At 40.3% G+C, this 18,160-nt stretch overlaps 1 protein-coding gene and 1 long non-coding RNA gene across 3 annotated transcripts; one reads left to right on the top strand and one right to left on the bottom strand.

The window, feature by feature from the left end:
- Window positions 1–26: 26 nt before the first annotated feature.
- marchf4b (membrane associated ring-CH-type finger 4b) lies at window positions 27–12,342 on the top strand. 2 transcript variants are annotated; one of them, XM_017040165.2, is made up of 5 exons: window positions 27–836; window positions 1,182–1,873; window positions 8,127–8,282; window positions 9,673–9,865; window positions 11,746–12,342. In XM_017040165.2, exons 2-5 carry the CDS (start codon window positions 1,442–1,444, stop codon window positions 12,177–12,179), a joined length of 1,215 nt encoding a protein of 404 aa, XP_016895654.1. In that variant the 5' UTR covers window positions 27–836; window positions 1,182–1,441; the 3' UTR covers window positions 12,180–12,342. The 2 variants fall into 2 exon arrangements, with proteins under 2 accessions (XP_016895654.1, XP_008326811.1); XM_008328589.2 differs by lacking the exon at window positions 27–836 and having other exon boundaries at window positions 848–1,873.
- Window positions 1,843–17,869, bottom strand: LOC112488281 (uncharacterized). The gene is made up of 6 exons (XR_003052161.1): window positions 17,746–17,869; window positions 16,983–17,082; window positions 8,091–8,287; window positions 7,898–7,990; window positions 4,784–4,822; window positions 1,843–1,966 (listed from the first exon to the last, which is right to left on the bottom strand). It is a non-coding gene; the product is annotated as an uncharacterized LOC112488281 (long non-coding RNA).
- Between the last annotated feature and the right edge of the window lie 291 nt (window positions 17,870–18,160).

Here is an 18,160-nt window from a genome sequence, read left to right as displayed (position 1 = left end):
TTCCTTCCTTCCTAGAAATAAATGTGGAAACAGAATTTGCACTAGAGGTTTGGACCAACAGTTTTCTTTTCTCAGAAAACTTCAAAATCTAAAGAACAGCATCTCCACAGACACACACACAGGTGAGTATCAGGACTAAAACATAACTTTATCCTATAATCTAAAAACTGAATCACATTTTGTCTACATGGCATCAAATAAAATAATTTGATACAAATTTTGAGCCAAAGTACAAACTGCTTAAGTATCAATCAGACAATTTATGCAGTGGGCAAAAGGGTAAAGGTAAACAGCAGGTATACCACAGGAGTGATGTGAGTTACTTTTGTTTTTAAAGTCTACAGTGATCAGTCAGCGTGTCTAATAGTGTGTTAACTCCGTTTTCGTTTAAACGTAAAACAATTTTTAAAAATCACATTTGCGTGTGTTTTGCATGCGTTTGACTTAACACTCATAGGTGAACCTTCCTTGCTGCGCATTGGTCTCGGTCCACACTTTTAGTCATGACTTGGCTGCTTGCATCACCAAGCGTTGGTGACGTGTGGCGTCTGGGAGCTGTCCCAGGAATCATGGTGCTGAAGCTGCAGCGCCGTATCAGCAGCCAATGATTGCAGGAGAATCAGGGGCTACACGGGTGCTGCTTTCACCCCGGAGCAGGACAGTCTGACTGTGGTGCGGGATTTATAACCAAGTCATGTAAAAATAAATCGCCTTTTTTTTAAATTGGCGATGGTAGTTCAGCTTCAAATAGATCTTGCAGCGACCTGCAGTCTGGCTGAACACCAATGAAAATACACCTCCACTGTGATCGTTGAGAGAAAACGGCAGCTGAGCAGGTAAGACCGATTTCTCTTCGACATCGATCAGTGTGACAGGTCTTGAAATCATTAACAGAACGTCGTGATTAATGTGAGAATATTCCGCTTCAGCGTCGGTATTTGCATGTTAGGACTGGGCGCTGACGTTTTGTTTTGGTAGTCTTTTTGAATCGATCGTACCGAAGGCACATTTGGTTCTGGGTCCGTGCTCTCAGCGTGAATGTGGAGGTAGATGCCTGTCTGCGATAGTTTATCTTGAACCGATCGAGTTCATGAGACTATGAGGGCCACGTGATGACAGTAGTCACCAGGCATTAACACCCAACATTTACATCGATCTAACATGTAACTTTCCTCTTACAGCGGTTTAGCTTCATGGCTTCAGACACTTGTTTGCATCGATGGGATTTATTTTTCTTGTGGATTTACATCCTGCTGGGAAACCAGTAAAAGTCAGAGGCGACACTTGAACTAATGCGAAGGTTTCATCATTAGGCTAGATAAAGACCTTCCTGCATCCAAGAACCTATAGGACCACAGCCTATGAAGGGGGCACATCCAGTACACGCTGTCTTCTTGCGGCACCTTTGCTTGGTGCCGTGAGTTTGTCCGCACACAGCTGGATGCAGCGCAGCCAGGGTATGCTGAAGAGCCGCTGCTGCGTCCTGCTCGGTGACCTGAGGGTGCTACTGCTCGGGCCCCCGGCACCGCTGCCCCCGCTGCCCCCGCTGACCCCCATGAGCGGACAAACCACGGAAAGCCATGACACAGGCGTCGCCGTCCCCGACAACAACAACACGTTAACGCGAAGCCAGCAGCGCGCGGGGGACCGGACTGCCTTACCTGCAGCAGGGGCCACGGGGCCACCGACTGGGGAGAGACCGGTGGCATGCTGGGTGGATGCTGCAGAGCTGACGGCCGCCTTGCGAGGCTGCAGCAGCCCATCAGAGGACTGCTCCAAAGGCAAACTGGAGGAGAGGTTCTCCCTCACCAGCTATACGGAGAGTGGCTTCAGGACGCCTGTGTGCAGGATCTGTTTCCAGGGACCAGAACATGTAAGTCCACAAAAACCGTCCTTCTAGCTGTTGTTACTGTGCGGAGTATGCTCTGTTTTGGCCTGCACAGACACTTTTGGAAGGAGTGGGTGCCTAGTACAAAACAAAAGACAAAACAAAAAAAAGAAAATCTATGAAATCTTTTGTTAAATTAGTGTGAAAATAATTCCCTTATCTCAGAAAAATGTGTGCTCGAAATCTTTTGTTAAATTAGTGTGAAAAAACTCCCTTATCTAAGAAAAATGTGCTATTTATTATAAATTAAATTATAACAAATATAATTTAGTATAATCATATGATAAAGGATAAAAAGACTTGACCTGAGAGTTTTCACATTTAAGACCATAGATATGGCATAACACTGGCGATATAAATATTAGACTGAGTGTGTGATTAGTGATCATTAACAAGACATGAAAAAATGAAGATGGGACTGAACAACCTTCTGGGACTGATTTGAAAACACAAAGAGAAAATGCATCTCAGCCTCAGCAGCTCTAATGGAGGAAGATTGTTGCTTTTAAAATGTAGAGTGGAAAACCAGGACCGACACAGAAGTCTAAACTCACTGTTGATTTTCTTTAGTATTTTGGCACCGGCAGCAAATTCTGAGTATCATTTCATGGTCATTGCGCTGAGTATGGCCTATAATCTCCCAGTGTTTCATCAGCTAATTACTTCAACAGCAGCTGGGCATCAATCTGCCTCTGAGCTTGGACTTGGTCATTATTAGTGAAATTAGTCAAGTTATAAAATTGGTTGACATTCTTTTTGTTTAAAATTAAAAAAATAAAAAGCAGTCGGGGCAGTTGCTGTTGCATACAAAGTGGATTGAGAATTCTCAGTATTTCCACGGTCTCAGCCCACACATCTCATCAATTATTCCCCACAACTAGTCAATAGCATTTGATTTTATGCCATCCTGTCATTATGCAAGCTCTTATCTATCTTCCTTTTCCTGTCGCCTCAGCCACTGGTTTGGGTGGAGTCCAGATATGGATCTGCTGAGGTGTAAATGGTCATGAGGAGAATGAGGAGAAATGAGCGGAGTGTCTGAGGTGTCACTGTGCGTTGTGGGCAGCAGGGACATTAGTTATCCTCTCTTCTCCTCCTCTATTAGCCCTCAGGATGTCACATAGATCGAGGGAGCCAGTATTTCATCCGACAGTCCGCCCTCAAAACACTTCCACCTCTGAGGCTGAGGAGCTCAGGGTGGATTAAAGAACAGTAACCGACAGCTTCCGTCAAACTGTCAGACTGTCATAGGAGCCCAGAGACAAATTCACCAGTTTTAAACTTTATATGCGATCAGAGTACTTAGGTCTGTGCAATCAACTACTACAAAGTAATGAGAGTATGATAGCATTCTATGTTGGTGTTTTTTGTAGTTACCCTTCCTCCCATGAAGGGGGCGCTAATTACACAGTTGAATGCACTCGTGCAAAAATAATGTTAAATCACAATCTGTGGTATATTTAGATTTCAGCAATTACCCACAGGATTTAGAAGTGAACATCATAACAGACGAGAGACAGAAATGGTTCACAGCAGAACTGGCGGTACTGTAAGTGATGAGTCCTAAATAAATATAACAGAAAGGAAAACAAAATTTGTATATTCCAACACTTGTGTAAAAAACTCATATCCTTTCATTCCAAATGAATGAAAGCAGTAGTATTTCCTTCTAAAGTAAATGGTCACTGAATAATTTTATCAACTTTTTTGTCAAATAAAACCATTGTTACATCCATGGTTATTTTTTTAAAGCTTTAGAATTTCACACAATACAATTATAGACTGTAGAGAAATACAAATATACTGTAAGTCCTACATGACTTGGACTCCAAGCCCCCACTGCTCTGGGAGAGACAGAGACACAACAGGAAGTAAATTGAAAAAGTGAGTCACTGTTAAAAAAAAACAAACTCAAATATATTTATTGCTTTTATCTACACATATTTTTTTAGACCTATTGAGACACAAGTTGTCCATTTCTTTTAGCTAAAGATCAGTGAAAGTCTCCAACAGAGGCTAAGCTGAAATGAAACCTAGGCTTTCAGACCTGGTCCTGACCCCATAGAATGGGGGCTGCTTCCCAAACAAACTCTTTGCTTGATTTAAAATATTTCAGTCAGGTACTGCACAGAGGTGCAGTAGGCGTAGGTGTGGGAGTATTTTAAGAGTTATATACAGAAGGTCATGAAGTGATTCTGCAGATGGAGGAATCTTTTCCTGAGGTGTCATGCACTATTGCACTGAGATGGCCTTTGGGGCCCAGCACTGCCACTGCCTTGTCCTCATTCTAGCAGCGCTTTGAGAGCATGGGATTTCCAGCTGTACTTAGCCAAGGTAGCTCAACTTCCACTTAAGAAACAAAGGTTTGAATCTGTCTGTGTGCAGATGTGTCCCTGGGCGAGGGACTTAGCCCCAAAAGTTGCCCATCAGCGACAGAGTGCCAGTTACAAGCTCAGATTAATGGAGAGGATTAGGTCAGAAAGGGCATCAGGAATATTAAACTGTGCCAACAGCACTATGGAGATTACTTACCGTGGCGACCTCTGTAGTACAGTAGAGAGCAACGCCAGGTAATTTTGCTTCTGACACTTGAAGACAAAGTGTCAGCTTTCCCTCTTAGATCATTTGTGGTTAATTCTCATGACAAAGCAAAATCAGCTGGGGTTTTATGTATTCGATCATATATTGGAGAACTGAGGACCAGAAGGTGGAAAAAGTGGTTTGTGCGCTTTCCTAACTGTACAAAGATCACTGGTTTGGTCCCAGTGTTCATGTAGGATTATGTTGATTTGACACAACAGTATGTTGACTGTGTGAATACTGTATACTCTACTGTACTGTATATGTGGCCCTTCAACAGGATAACTGTCCAGGGTGTATGTATCACGCCCTCACCTGTTCATTGTAAGGATTGCACCACCTCCGGCCATGACTCTGGAAAGAATAAAATGGGAGAAGTTGAAGAAGAGCTCTGGGAATGACATGTAACCGTGTTATTAAAGCTCATGAACTGGTATTGGTTCAACTGAAATGGATGCAGGCAGGAGCTGTGAAACCATACTTCAATTATAAAACCGACTCGGCTTTTTATTCATTCACTATAAAAGCTCCATTAACTGTCACCATAGGCCTAATGGCAACCCCCTCCTCCCCTCCTCCGCCCATGTTTTATGAGTTCCCATCACAGGTAAATAAATGGAAAACTACATTATATGACTCTCAGTTCCTGTTTTCAGTGATCAGACTTTCTGAAGAGTTTAATGCAGTTGAATAAATATATTAAATTGTTTTTGTTTGTTTTTTTAGATCCCTACAATATCCCATTCACCAAAACACCTTTTATATCAATGGTTCTTGTGGAAAAAATAAATGCTGTTCATTCACTTTCTGCCCCAGCCAGATTATTATTCCTTCACCTACAGTTAATGGAGTTCTCTTATATTGATTGCAGACCCATAAGAATGGTGAGTAGCCATCTCCAATTAGCTTTGTGTTATTACATACATTCCAGGTGGTTCCAATTTTACAGGGAGAAAATTGGATGCACTGAGGAGTTTTTGGGGTAATTCAATAGAGGAAAGTGGACGGAGAGGTCCAAGAAGGAGGACCTTTTTAAAGTGGACGGAGAGGTCCAAGAAGGAGAACCGATTTATCGACCTTTTGTTTATTTGTCAAAATGTATTGTCTGAATGATATTTCTTCACCATTTTTCTGTAGGCGTGGACTGAAATGTCACGTTTGTTATCGGTTTCTCGCGCTCCCTCTCCGGTCTCACTTGTAGTGAACTGATCTTGGTTTTAGCTCTTGGCTGTGATCAGGGCGGTCACAGTCAGCGGTCTCACTGTCCCAGTGGACACAGCAGAAGTGTTCTGCTGCTCCTGCCAACACACTCCCACCCTGGCCATCTATATTTGGGCCTTTCCTTCTCCATCTCCTCCCTTCTCCACCAGGATACTGCTCCGTCTGTCAGAGCTGTCAGCAAAATGACAAAATTCAAAAATATTTTTGAACTAATTATTGTTTATTTTTCTCCAAATGTGCAGAACAGACAAGCACCAAAAATACTCAATACTGAGCTCAGAAATACTAGTAAACAATGTGTATAAGAATGAAGGGCTTTGACAAGTGGTTTCTGGTCAGTTTCTTTAAACTCAAGATTTCTAGAGAGACCCAAATGCTCCACCTGCAGGTTACAGCCAAAAAGGCAGTATGTATGTATTCATCATTTATATTACATGAGACCAATACTGTTGGGGTTTTTATGAGCATGAAGCCAATGGTAAGAGTTAAAATCACTCAGACTGGCAGTAGTCGTGAAGGTTAAAACTCAGTAGATGACATTATGATGTGATGTGACAAAACTTTTGGAGACCGAGTTCAAACAAAGGGTTCATTCTCTCGCTGTAGACTGACTCCCAGACAGTGAAAATACACTGACTCCCATCAGTGCAGTTGATGTAAGGTTGAGATGTGAGACGAATGCATTGTCGGCACATTGGTCTCTTGAGACAGAAGATTAAAACCTGCGTATCGGTGCAACATTTCACTCTTATCATGAATGATGGGGATACTTTATTATTATATGTATTTATTCATTTGTTTTTTGTATTTCAATATGCACCAGCGTAGGTAGATGCAATGCATTGATTTCTTTAGAAACAAAAGCATTTTTCCTCACAGAAACGCTGCCTCTAGCAGTGGAGCGACACCAATGACCTTTTAAAGGGCAGAATGCCTGGGAAAGTGGATTTGGACGGGTCTTAAATGCATATGTTCTCAGTACCTTAGAACGCAGACATGGCTGTACTACAAGAGTTAAATTGATGTATATAACGGATAAAAAACCCTTAACATTCACTGTTGGCTGAGTTTAAATGTAATAAAAAGTCACTACTTACTATATCACATTTGAAATAAAAACAGAACTGAAGATCTCACCCAGGTGTCACACATGGGATTTAACTCACATCTGGTGGTGAAGTTGCCTGGTGTGGAACATAAAACCAATAAAAGGAACATTCAGTTTTCACTTGGGGATTGTAGACGTTTAGTGTGTGTGTGTGTGTGTGTGTATCAGTCTAGACTGTTGTAAAACATTTATAAAATGAACGTGTTACTGAAACAAACAAAATTACATCTCTAATAGTATAAAACCAAGAACTAGATGTCTAGATGTGGGGGCAGCACAACGATAAGAAAACTATTTTTTTAAAGGTACCAAATCTATTAACTTTGGTCATTAAATATTCTTTTGTTTTTCCCATGGCCGGTCTAATTGACCTAATCTGCAGTCATGCTACAGTCAACAGTGGAGTTGCAAAGGTAACTTAAAAACTAAAAGAATCACCAAGGGAGTCTGTAGTTGAAAACCAGTATTTTCCATAACCACTGTCAAAAATGTTCGATGTGCCTTCAAATGAGTCAATGGATAAGGACAAAACGCTCCGCACTTTCACTGACAGAATGTTAGATTAGATCCTCTGCGAGCACAGAAGGTGTATAAAAGTGTTTTGTTTTTTTAACACTTGAACAAGCTTTGTTCAGTAGAAGAGCTGCAGGAACAGTTACTCCAGTTGACAGCTCTGTAGTGGCTGCTTTTTTTTTTCTTCCTAAAGAAGCTTTAGTGACTAATCCTCCCCCCTTTCACTGGTGCAAGTCATCAAGCATTTTGCCTCTCAGTAGGTCGTGAGACCAAACTTTCATTTCACACCTGAACTGGTGTTCTGTTGTTCTATGACAGTGTAGTGCTGTGTACACACACTGTGTGTGTGTGTGTGTGTTTGCATGCTTGCCAGATTGTACATGCAAACCTCCCAGAAAAACTGTGATTCAGTGCAAGAACTGCAAAAAAAAACCAAAAAAACACCAAGGATCATAAGACAGCCAGTGGTTGCTGAAGGCAGATATTTTCTCTCTATTATTCAACTCTTAGTCCTGTTCACTTGAGATAAGTTTTTAACCCTTTCTGTGTTGGGCAATAATAAATCTATATGCTAACATGGTACTCACAGTCTAAACCACGCCAACTGGCTCTGTAATGATGGGCGTACTGCACCTCTGCTCGATGACAGCTAGGATCGGCTCGAACTCCCCCCCACAAGGCTGTAGAATTAAAGGATAGAAGATAATGACATCCTACAGAAAATATAACCACAGAAACAAAACCTGGAAAAGAAAACAAAACTAGTTTGATAAGACTTACGTTTTTAAATGTTTGGTTATTTCCTCTGTCCTGCAGGGGGAGCTCCTGAGTCCATGTCGCTGCAGCGGCTCAGTGCGCTGCACCCACCATCCCTGCCTCATCAAGTGGATCAGTGAGAGAGGCTCCTGGGCCTGTGAGCTCTGCTACTACAAATATCAGGTCATCGCCATCAGCACCAAGAACCCTCTGCAGGTGAGCTGTGAAAAGACGTCAGAAATACAAGCGCAAAAGAGACAAATCAGAAGTAGAACCTCAGAACTGTATGTAGAAAATATGGAAATTGGATTATGACCAATTTATTTTTGCCTCTTTTAAACTAGCAGACAGTGGGAAAAGTCACCCCTCAGATGAGTCACTGAGTCCATTATGTGTTATATCTGCAACAAGTGCGCTGAGTCAGAATGCAGAGGCAGATGTAGTAGTTTCTAAAAATCCAAATGCGTTCATTAATAGGATAATCTCCGGGGCTTCAGCAGAATGACAGGCTGTTGATTTTGACTTTGCTCAAACACAGACCTCTGTGCAGTGTAGGTGGTGGAGCTGTCTGCAATGTTTACCTGCAAAATATGATGTACAGACACTGCACATGTACTTTTACTGTGGATGTGTGTGTGTGTGTGTGTGTGTGTGAGAGAGAGAGAGAGAGAGAGAGAGGGATGTTTAAGGGTAGCTTTTTACTCAACGTAACAATATATTACTTATTATTATACACCAAAGCTGGTGTCAATATATGAACAAATACCGAGACTCAAGAATGTGTTTCTGACACAGCTTTTCACCTCCTTAAAAAATGTATCAATCCCTTAATTGATGTGACTAATCAACCTGACTGAAGTTTCTAAGAGAGTGTAACATTTACTTCTCTCCGAGAAGTAAAAGTCAAATATATGCATATGAATTGCTGCATATATTCCTTAAATAAAGACTGAGGTGAACTCACAGCAATAAGCATGCACCACACAGCCAGAGACGGCAGCGTTTCAGCCTCACTTCACATTGATGAATACCTCCTCTCTCTTTTTTTTTTTTTTTAACAAATCAGGCTTCATACTGACAAAGAACTTCAGAGGTCTGACTGAACACTTTATTCCCACAAATCATACAGGAATTTGACCACTTATTTTATATAACGTGTACCATTTTAACGGAAAAAGCTTGGTTGATCAATCATTTTGTATTTTGTACCACATACCAATTTTTGTGTTATGTGAGTGCTTCACATTATACAGGAATCAGCCATCACCTTTCCTTAACTTGTATAACCAATAGAAACATATCACTAATCTTAATCTGACCCTCTTTCTAATCCTAACTCCAAAGTACATCTTGAACCTTAGAATACCTCTTCACTCAGTGTGGACCTGCAAAATGTCTGCGACGTATGGGTAAAAAGAAACATAAATAAGCAAAAGCAAAAAATAGAAAGGGCCGAGTGACAGATTTCTGACAGATGAGGGAAATGCCATGGTGAAGAGGACTGTTTTGAGGGATGATTTAAAGGTGTCCAGGGTTTGTCACATTCCTGAATAACTAGTGAAAGTTGAAGAAAAGAGTCTGACTGTTCACTTTCTCTTCCCTTCAGTGGCAGGCCATCTCCCTGACGGTGATAGAGAAAGTCCAGATCGCAGCAGCCGTCTTGGGCTCTCTCTTCCTGATGGCCAGTATCTCCTGGCTGGTATGGTCTTCTTTCAGCCCTTCTGCTCGCTGGCAGCGACAAGACCTGCTTTTCCAGATCTGCTACGGCATGTACGGCTTCATGGATGTGGTGTGCATAGGTGAGTTTCTGCTCTGATCTCTTCATAGAGTTTAGAGTTTTTTTTTTTTGACATTTTTCCTCTGAAAGAAGTGTTCTGCTCACTTGGGTTTTTTTTTTTATGTGTGCATCCGGCAAAGCAAATAAAAACGGTACTGTATGGCTGTGAGAAGAGTCAATAATTATTCCCTCCAGCTGTGCACGAATTAATGTGGATGCCATTAACAGTTTACACCATTGGCATTTAATACAGCTAATCTATAACACAGCTTAAAGTACTGCAAATTAGAGTGGGGTTTTCATCAGTTGAGTGTTAGTAGTGTTTTTATTAAACTAATGCTCTTGTTAAAATATTTAAGCCATTTTAATGCTGCATTAAAACAAACTTTTCAACAGCCTGCACTCTTAAAACGTATTTAACTTTATGATAAAAAATAGAAGTTCCAGTAACAGTAAAGGTGTTAGAAACAAAACCAAAGATGCACCGCGTCTAGCGTGTTTAATCATTTTCTAAATGTATTGTGTGGGTGTCCGAACCCTGGAGCAGCCACTCGATGCCAGCTGTTGTCCTGTGGTGCCTGAACGCTCTTGGGTTTTGATGACTGTTTGATGGCATCTCATAAAAAAAAACAATATAAAAAAAATGTAACTGCCTGTGCAGCAGGCAGCAGGATGAGGACGGGAGATTGATTGTTTCCGGTTTGGTGGCGAGGATGGACTGTGGAGTCATTAACTCACTGCTCTTCACAGAGGCTAGCTTCACCTGGCAGCTCTGAAGTACAAGGACCTGACTTTGAGCAGATATGATGCAGAGATGCAGAGTGTTATTATAATAAAGAAGGTTAGGTTCACATGATCAACAACTCGTGTCTGTGTTTGACAGACTGGGGTCACCTCAGTTGTTACAATATGTAAACCTGAAGTGACTAACTTTTAGCTCTTTCTGGACTAACTGTCATAGTCATGCTGTGGGTTATCATAGTCTTTGGCTATTTTTTATTTTATTTTAGCTATTTCCGTTTCTTTCATAATTTTCTTATTTAATTTTTAGGTGTGTTGTGAATCTTTTATTATTTCTTACTTAATTTTGGTCATGTAGCTTTTATCTATTTTGTAAAAATCAATTATCAAAAACCCACTTGAAGGACAAAAGTGTTTTTGCATTTATTATGGTCATGTGATTAAATACACTACTCACACCTATTTAATTAAAAATAATCTGTAGCATCTTTTTTTCCATTTTCCCACTTTTGCCATTAAATAAATTCACAACAGGCAGCAGCCTTCTAATAAGTGTAATAAGAATTGAATTTCACATTTGCATCTGTTTTATTCTGTCCCAGTTAAGGTGCATCAGACGGACAGTTTATTTATTGACCAAAATCAATAAACTTGTTTAATCTCTGCTTTAAGACCCTGTACTGGTCTTAACATAAAATGTTTTAATATTATACTTTTTAAATTTATTTTAAAGCACTATTTCCTTCGTTGTGTTCCCAACATGCATAAGAGCTGTCAAAATCTTTGGAACCAGGAATCTACTCTTACCGATGGATTTCAATTTTTCATACACTCAGTTCAATGAGCACAAATCAATAAGTAATTTGAAACCCTGATAAGGTGTTATCGAACAACTCCAGGGAACAGATGCATCGTCTTAGCTAATCTAAAAGGAGTGAGTGTCTCTGTGCCATGAAACCTGTCATGTCTGCTGTTTTGTTTTGTTTTTAATGAAAATTATATCTCGAAGTTATGGTGTAAAGATGAGCAGTATTGGCTCTGCTGCTCCCTGAGCTAATACACTCTTCAAGCCTTACCACAGTGCATATATACAGCTTGGTTGTGTCATTTCGACTGCTGGCAGACTCTGACGATGTCTGTGTAATGCTCTGATCTCAACAGCACTGATTGTCCACGAGGGACCTTCTGTGTTTCGTATCTTCCACCGATGGCAGGCTGTGAACCAGCAGTGGAAGGTGTTAAATTACGATAAGACCATGGACAGCGACGACCTGAAGGCCGCCGCTGTGGACAGGACTCAGCCCACTCAGGGCTATCAAACTGGGGTGGGATTGTCAGCCTCCACCTCTTCACTGATGGTGGTAGCCTCCACAGCGGCAGGCTCCACTTCGACAGCTGTGGTGACAACAGCAGGAGGTTTGGGAGCACAACCAGTGGACCCCACCACCGCCAACAGCAGCAGCAGCACTGCAGTGCCAGACCAACACTGTCCCTACAACATCCTCCACCTCCTCAGCCACCTCAGGCAGCCGGAGGCTCGCGGCCAACCCAGCAATAGTTCTCGAGAGCTGGTCATGCGCGTGACCACAGTCTGACGAGGAAGTCGAAGCCTGACCTCAGATGGAGGTGAAGGATTTATGAACGGATGGACGGATGGGGTGAATCTTAAAGTAACTGCGTTGGATTATTACAATTTTTCCTGTTTGTTTAAAATGCATCTCTGCTGTCCTTATGTGGATTGAATAAAAGTTCAACTTTGATTTACAGCAATGGTTGGGAAATTATTATTTTTAAAGATACTAATTTCTGCAAAATGCTTAAAAAGGTTAGGGTGGTGAGCGGACCAGTTCAAATGTCAGTTTGCTAATGACAAAAAGCTTTTAACCGCATCATTAGTGAGTGGACCACTGAGCGTGCTTCATTATCCTTCATACATTATTAATGGCTACCAGGACCCTTGTATGGCAGGAAGTACGAGTCACACACATTCTGTGATTTTTACATGACATTTGAAAATGTGGAATCTGAATTCACCTTTGACCTGACCCACACCATTTCCCCACAATGCCCTCCCCTACCCCAAAGGAGCATAAAAAAAACATTCCACAGGACTCCCCCTTACCACTGAAAACTCAAACACACCACAAATTATCATGGCTAATATCAGAAGCAAATGTCTAATTATAAGTATTAGTGTTTCCATTTGACAGATGACAAAAAATGTCACTTAAATCCTAAAACGTGCCACAGATTTCTCCATGTCCTCTCATGTAAATCAGTTTATTAAAAGTTGCAGTTGGAAGGTGATGATCAGAGTGTACAAAGGCAACAAATTTAATTTGGACATGTTCGAGAAAATCTAATTGAGGAGGGGCCTGTACGGCTCACTAGGGTGTTCTTTTCTCACCTACAGCTTATTACTCTGAGTTAATTTTAATTACATTCACATTTTTAGCCATTATTTAAGCTTTTTTAATCTTTTTTTTTTTTGGCTTTGTGTCTATGTTTTAAATATGGGTTAGCGTTCTTTGCTAACCTTGACTTTTGAAAAATTGTATTAGTTTTACTGTCAACAGCAGAATTGCTGAAGCAGAAAACTGCTAACACTTTTTTGTAAAACCTAAAACTATGGTTAACGCAAATGTTTTCATTTCTTTAAAACAATGTAGAATTCCTAAGCTATCTTCTCACTATATGTACAGTATCTGCAATCAATTTTTTTATTGAGCTGTCAAATATGCGGTTGGTGATATGCCATGGTAGAGTAGCTCCTCCTACACTAATTTACTGGAAACTACCAAAGTCAATATCTCGCCCAAAATCCGCCAAAAAATCTGTTCCATAACAATACAGTAGGTCTGCTGTGAAGATCATCTTCCTGTTTCGCCACATTTCTGCTTATATTAGCATTTTCTTGGCTAGCAATTGTTACATTACCTTGTTTTTCTGTGTGACAGGTAGAGAAGGCTAAAGTGTTTTTCTAGAATTCTGTCTCAAACTATGAGGTTTTGTTTAAATGTCAATACAAATGCAACAGAAACATTTGTTATGCATTAAACAAAAAGTGTCAGAATACAGTGCATTTGAATGCTACATAATTACAGTATTCTCTCCCGCTTGTCTTGTATATTATTATTATGAGGTCTGACCTAACAGACAGTGGAAAGTGTTCACTGTCACAGAGCAGACACTGTTTTCTCCATTTTTACTCCATTTTTGCGAACTTCTTTGTTTTGTTTATTCTGAATCTCATGTAATTTGCTCTTGTTCTGAAGCCTTCTCCTTCACACACATGCTCCTCGCAACGTTTACCACAATGCAAACAAGACAATGGAGGTGTTTGAATTACAATGACAACAACAACCCTCATCATTTACACTCCCTAATTACTTCTGCTTGTTTCACCACACATGAAAACAAGTTGGTCCTCCATAGCACAGTAGTGTCACTCTCAGTCCATTACGCACACATTGGCGTTCACACTCGTAAAGCCGGCAATTTCCTCCATTGCTTGCATCGGATTCAGAAATGCACTTTGATAATATTTCAACACATCCGTGGATGATCGTCGTCCCCCCCCCCAGGGGACGCCGATTATCTGAGGCATGGTATGTGCATTGGGAATGCTGGGTCAAAACATGCTGTGTGGGGAGGGCAGAGGGGTCTTATTGATATGTAAGCAATTTTTTTTCCCATAATTTTCCAAAGGACTGACACTGTGGAGGGGAAACAGAGTGCACAAATACACTTAGTGTGTCTCGTAAAAAGCCTTTCTGACGGTGCGATTGTGCAGCTATTATCTTACTATGAATATTTTTCAAGTCGGAGCAGAGCACAGTGTGGAGGACGTTTCAAAATCTTTGCTTCTCGGAGTTTTGAGCCTTCGCAAAAATTCACTACATTATAACAAATTATTAGCATTGTTCAGTAGACAGAGTAAAAATACTATTTATTTAAGTACTTTCTAAATATTCTAGCCTTTTCAAACATGCATAACATTACTGAATATATTATCAGCAGACTTGAAAATGTGCAAATGTTTTTATCCCTTTCTGGAGAATCTATTTGAGCCTTCTCTGATCCAACATGTGATATACTACACGGTATAGCACTGACGAAATATTCAGGGTAGTATTTGAGTAATAGCCTGACATTCAAAAAGCAACGATATAAAGTGCAGCGTAGCTGCTTTCTGTTTACTCCTCAATATCCTGTCTAATTTATCATGGCATTAAGCGATGGATGTGCTGTTTTTTTAAAGCTGCTAGTTCTCATCACCATCGAATGTCAGCGGCGCAGCTAAGTATCTGCAGAAAATCAGGTGGTGCCGTGATTTTCTGCTGAATTATTTAGGACATGAAGTGCTGATATCAATGGGTGGGAGCTGTCGTATGGAGGCAACTTGCAAAGAAGCGCGAGGTTGCAGAGAGTTCACGGTGAACCTGCTTGCCTGCAGTTCTCTTCACACCTTGTCTCTCTGAATATACAAGCAAAAAAAAGCACACCTAGCTGTGATACAACTCAGCCTGACAACAGACATCCAGGCGGACAAGAATTTGGTCCTGGAAATTTCTCAGTCAGCAGTGATGCTGTTGCACAGTTGAAATCCTTTTATCACTGTCACACATAATAAAAATAATAATATTTAACCAGTAAAATGCTAATATTAAATATTAACCTTTCATACGAGACATTCCCGACATAAAGTAACTTTAGGGTCAATTTTATTGATCTAAGCAAATATTGGGTGTAATATTAACTACTTTTGGCTGTCAACAGTTAACCAATGATAATTTGAAACTAATCTTTAGCGTTTCTTTGCTAACATTTATCTACGTTTGGCAACTCTGCGATAAAATATACATAAATAGATAAAATATTTATTAACCAACTGTTGTACAGGCAAGGCAAATTTATTAGCATGTTTGACTCATTTATAAGTAATAGAGTACTTGTTGTTCTGCTGCATGCTAAGGCTAACCGTCCTATTTTTGCTATATTTAACCAATCTTTGTCTATCTTCAATTTATTTCCTCAGCCAAGTCAGGACTTCCAACATATTTTTCTGTTATCTATTTCTCAGCTATCTTCTACTTATCTAATGGATGACATTTAGCTCTTTGATGTTGCAACATTATTTTTTATCAACATGTTGTCAACGGATATCAAATCTGCAATCCTACTGCACATCTTAATCTTTAAAGAGTGATCTCTACATGTCGAAAGACATTTGAGCCGAGTGTACTGAGAGAGTCTATGTGAAGATGTGAAGCCCCTGCACCGTGAGATGTCAAGAAAGAAAAATTAGACATTTAAGAGCATTTTTGCCTTGAACCCCTGCGTATTTTTGAGAGAACAAGGTCAGCCAGAACTTGGATTTTAATTATCGTTCAGAGCCATGTGCAGTACCAACCCCATGTTGGGTCGTTTTCACACACTTTTCATTAATTATTCAAATATTTAAATATTCACAGCTTCATGCTGTCACTGATTTATTTTTCTTTTTAAACTTTGAAGCTAATGGTATTTTGATTAAAACACATTCTGATCCTTTTTGCTCCATCCTTATAACAGTCTCACAGGAAAGAGAGCTATTCAAACCAATGAATGATGTGGTAATTGCAAATACATTGTATTGACTTTTGAAGCAGACTGTCAGACATTTGAACAACTACTCGTGTGTAGCGTAAATCAGTCTCTCCTTGTAACTCCTACCACTTCCGAAACATGAGGGATTTGTGCTTTTCTGTTAAGGTAAGAAGACCTAAAGTAACTTGACAGGTGTTAGAGTGACTAAAAAGGCAGAAGAATTAAGATGGATTATTTTTCTCTCACTTAATGGAAAAATCCCATCTCGACTTTCCTCCTTTTTTGGGACCCACGTATTTCCTGCATTATTTTTAAAGCTGGAAGCTGCATTTAATGGGTGAATTAGCATAGAAAACAGACAGTGTGGGCAATTCTTCTGCTTAAATGAGCTGCACACACACACACACACACACATTCATCTGCAACTATTCTTGTTAGGACTTTGAATCAGCTTCTTTTTATTTGTGTAGCTTTACCGGAAGTTGTACTGTAATCAAAACTAACTACAGGCTGGGCGTCCAGCAATCTTTTTTTTTTTTTTTTTTTTTTTTTGCAGCTCATTCTAGCTGTATCTTTAGGACCAAACTGACAAACGAGGTGCTGCCTCATTGGGGCCAGAATAATAAGGGGGAGAGAAAGGGGAGGGTGTGCATCCAGAATGTAGATTCTACTGCCGTAAATTACTTTTATTTTGTCTAAAACTTGCTAAGAGTCCTTAAGATAACATATTATATTTAAAATATGCTTTAGGCTGTTGAAAAAGAGGGGAAATAATCTGCCGAATAACTAAAAAAACTTGAATCAATTACCTGAAAATTGTCCCTCTGTTGTGCTGCTTTCTGTAGCTTGTGTTCTCCCCCTGGTGGCTCACTTGTACATTGCTCTTGATGGCTCGTTGATATTCACTACCTAAGGATGTAAAAAAAAAGATTTATATATAAGTTGATAAATAATAATCACATTAACAAAAAACTAAGCCAAAAGCGATATCTTTTTGCATCCAAATGTATTGGCTAGGATTAAATAGGATTATTAAACTACAGTACTATACTGTAAATATTGTAATACTTTTGTTAGTAGGCCACTATAGAACATTTTTTGTTTTTCACCAACGGACACGAACCGATAACAGTAGTCAGACAGAGATGTTTACTGTAGATCCTTCCTCAACTCATGCTGCACAGCCACAGAGTGTTCACCTTAGACTCTCAGTTCATCGGGATGCAGCAAATGTTTAAAAATAGTGTTGCCCACGCACAGCGACTTACAGATTGCCTCTCTTAATCGCTCACTTGCCCACTCAGCATCACTTCCCTGGCACGGACGCACACAGCAGGTCAATAGACCACAGCATTTCTTTAACAGAATCACTGACACGAGAAGACACGACCTGACTACTGACAATCAGGCGAGATCGTAAACGGAATAATTGCAGTGTGAGAAGAACTGTTTAATTTCCCGTCCATCCAAATATGTTTTTTGGGTTACATGAAATGCCCTTTTCTTCACTATGTGCCAGGCCCGTCAGTCTCTCCTCCCACCTGTCTGATGGTAATCAATGTTATCACTCACCTGTGTCCTATGATTCCCTGCTCGTTAGTCTCACTCGTGTCACATGGTACAGTACGCTGTTCCTACGTTCCTACTTATGGTGTGTTTCTTCGTGTTCTTCGTTGTTCTTGCGTGGCCCGTTTTCCCCCTCATATTTCTGTGGATAACAGTACCCGCATGAGTTAAGTATGAACATGAACTCTCTGCAACTTGTCAAACTAATTGTCTCGAGGGTTCCGTATTTGGGTCGTACCTGCTTCCGGTTCCGCTCCTGTACGTTACATAATGACTTCTAAGTGGACTCTTTCTTCAGGTACAATGGTTCCTTAGTTTCCTAAAGTGACATTAGTCTAAAATTAATGATATCACGCGGTACGTACAGAAAGCTGCTCGATACATTTAAGAAACTTGACCGGGAAAAGACAGAAAAACAAAA

The sequence above is a fragment of the Cynoglossus semilaevis genome, chromosome 16, assembly GCF_000523025.1.
Source record: "Cynoglossus semilaevis isolate Cse_v1.0 chromosome 16, Cse_v1.0, whole genome shotgun sequence".
Classification (NCBI taxonomy): Eukaryota; Metazoa; Chordata; class Actinopteri; order Pleuronectiformes; family Cynoglossidae; genus Cynoglossus; species Cynoglossus semilaevis.
Note: the sequence above shows the minus strand (reverse complement) of the source record. Positions and strands in the feature narration are given on the sequence as shown.

Coding starts and splice junctions, on each gene's coding strand:
- marchf4b (XM_017040165.2), top strand. CDS start 1,442: ATGCAGCGCAGCCAGGGTATGCTGAAGAGCCGCTGCTGCGTCCTGCTC. Junction 8,283..9,672: donor GCACCAAGAACCCTCTGCAG/GTGAGCTGTGAA, acceptor TCTTCCCTTCAG/TGGCAGGCCATCTCCCTGAC. Junction 9,866..11,745: donor CATGGATGTGGTGTGCATAG/GTGAGTTTCTGC, acceptor TGATCTCAACAG/CACTGATTGTCCACGAGGGA.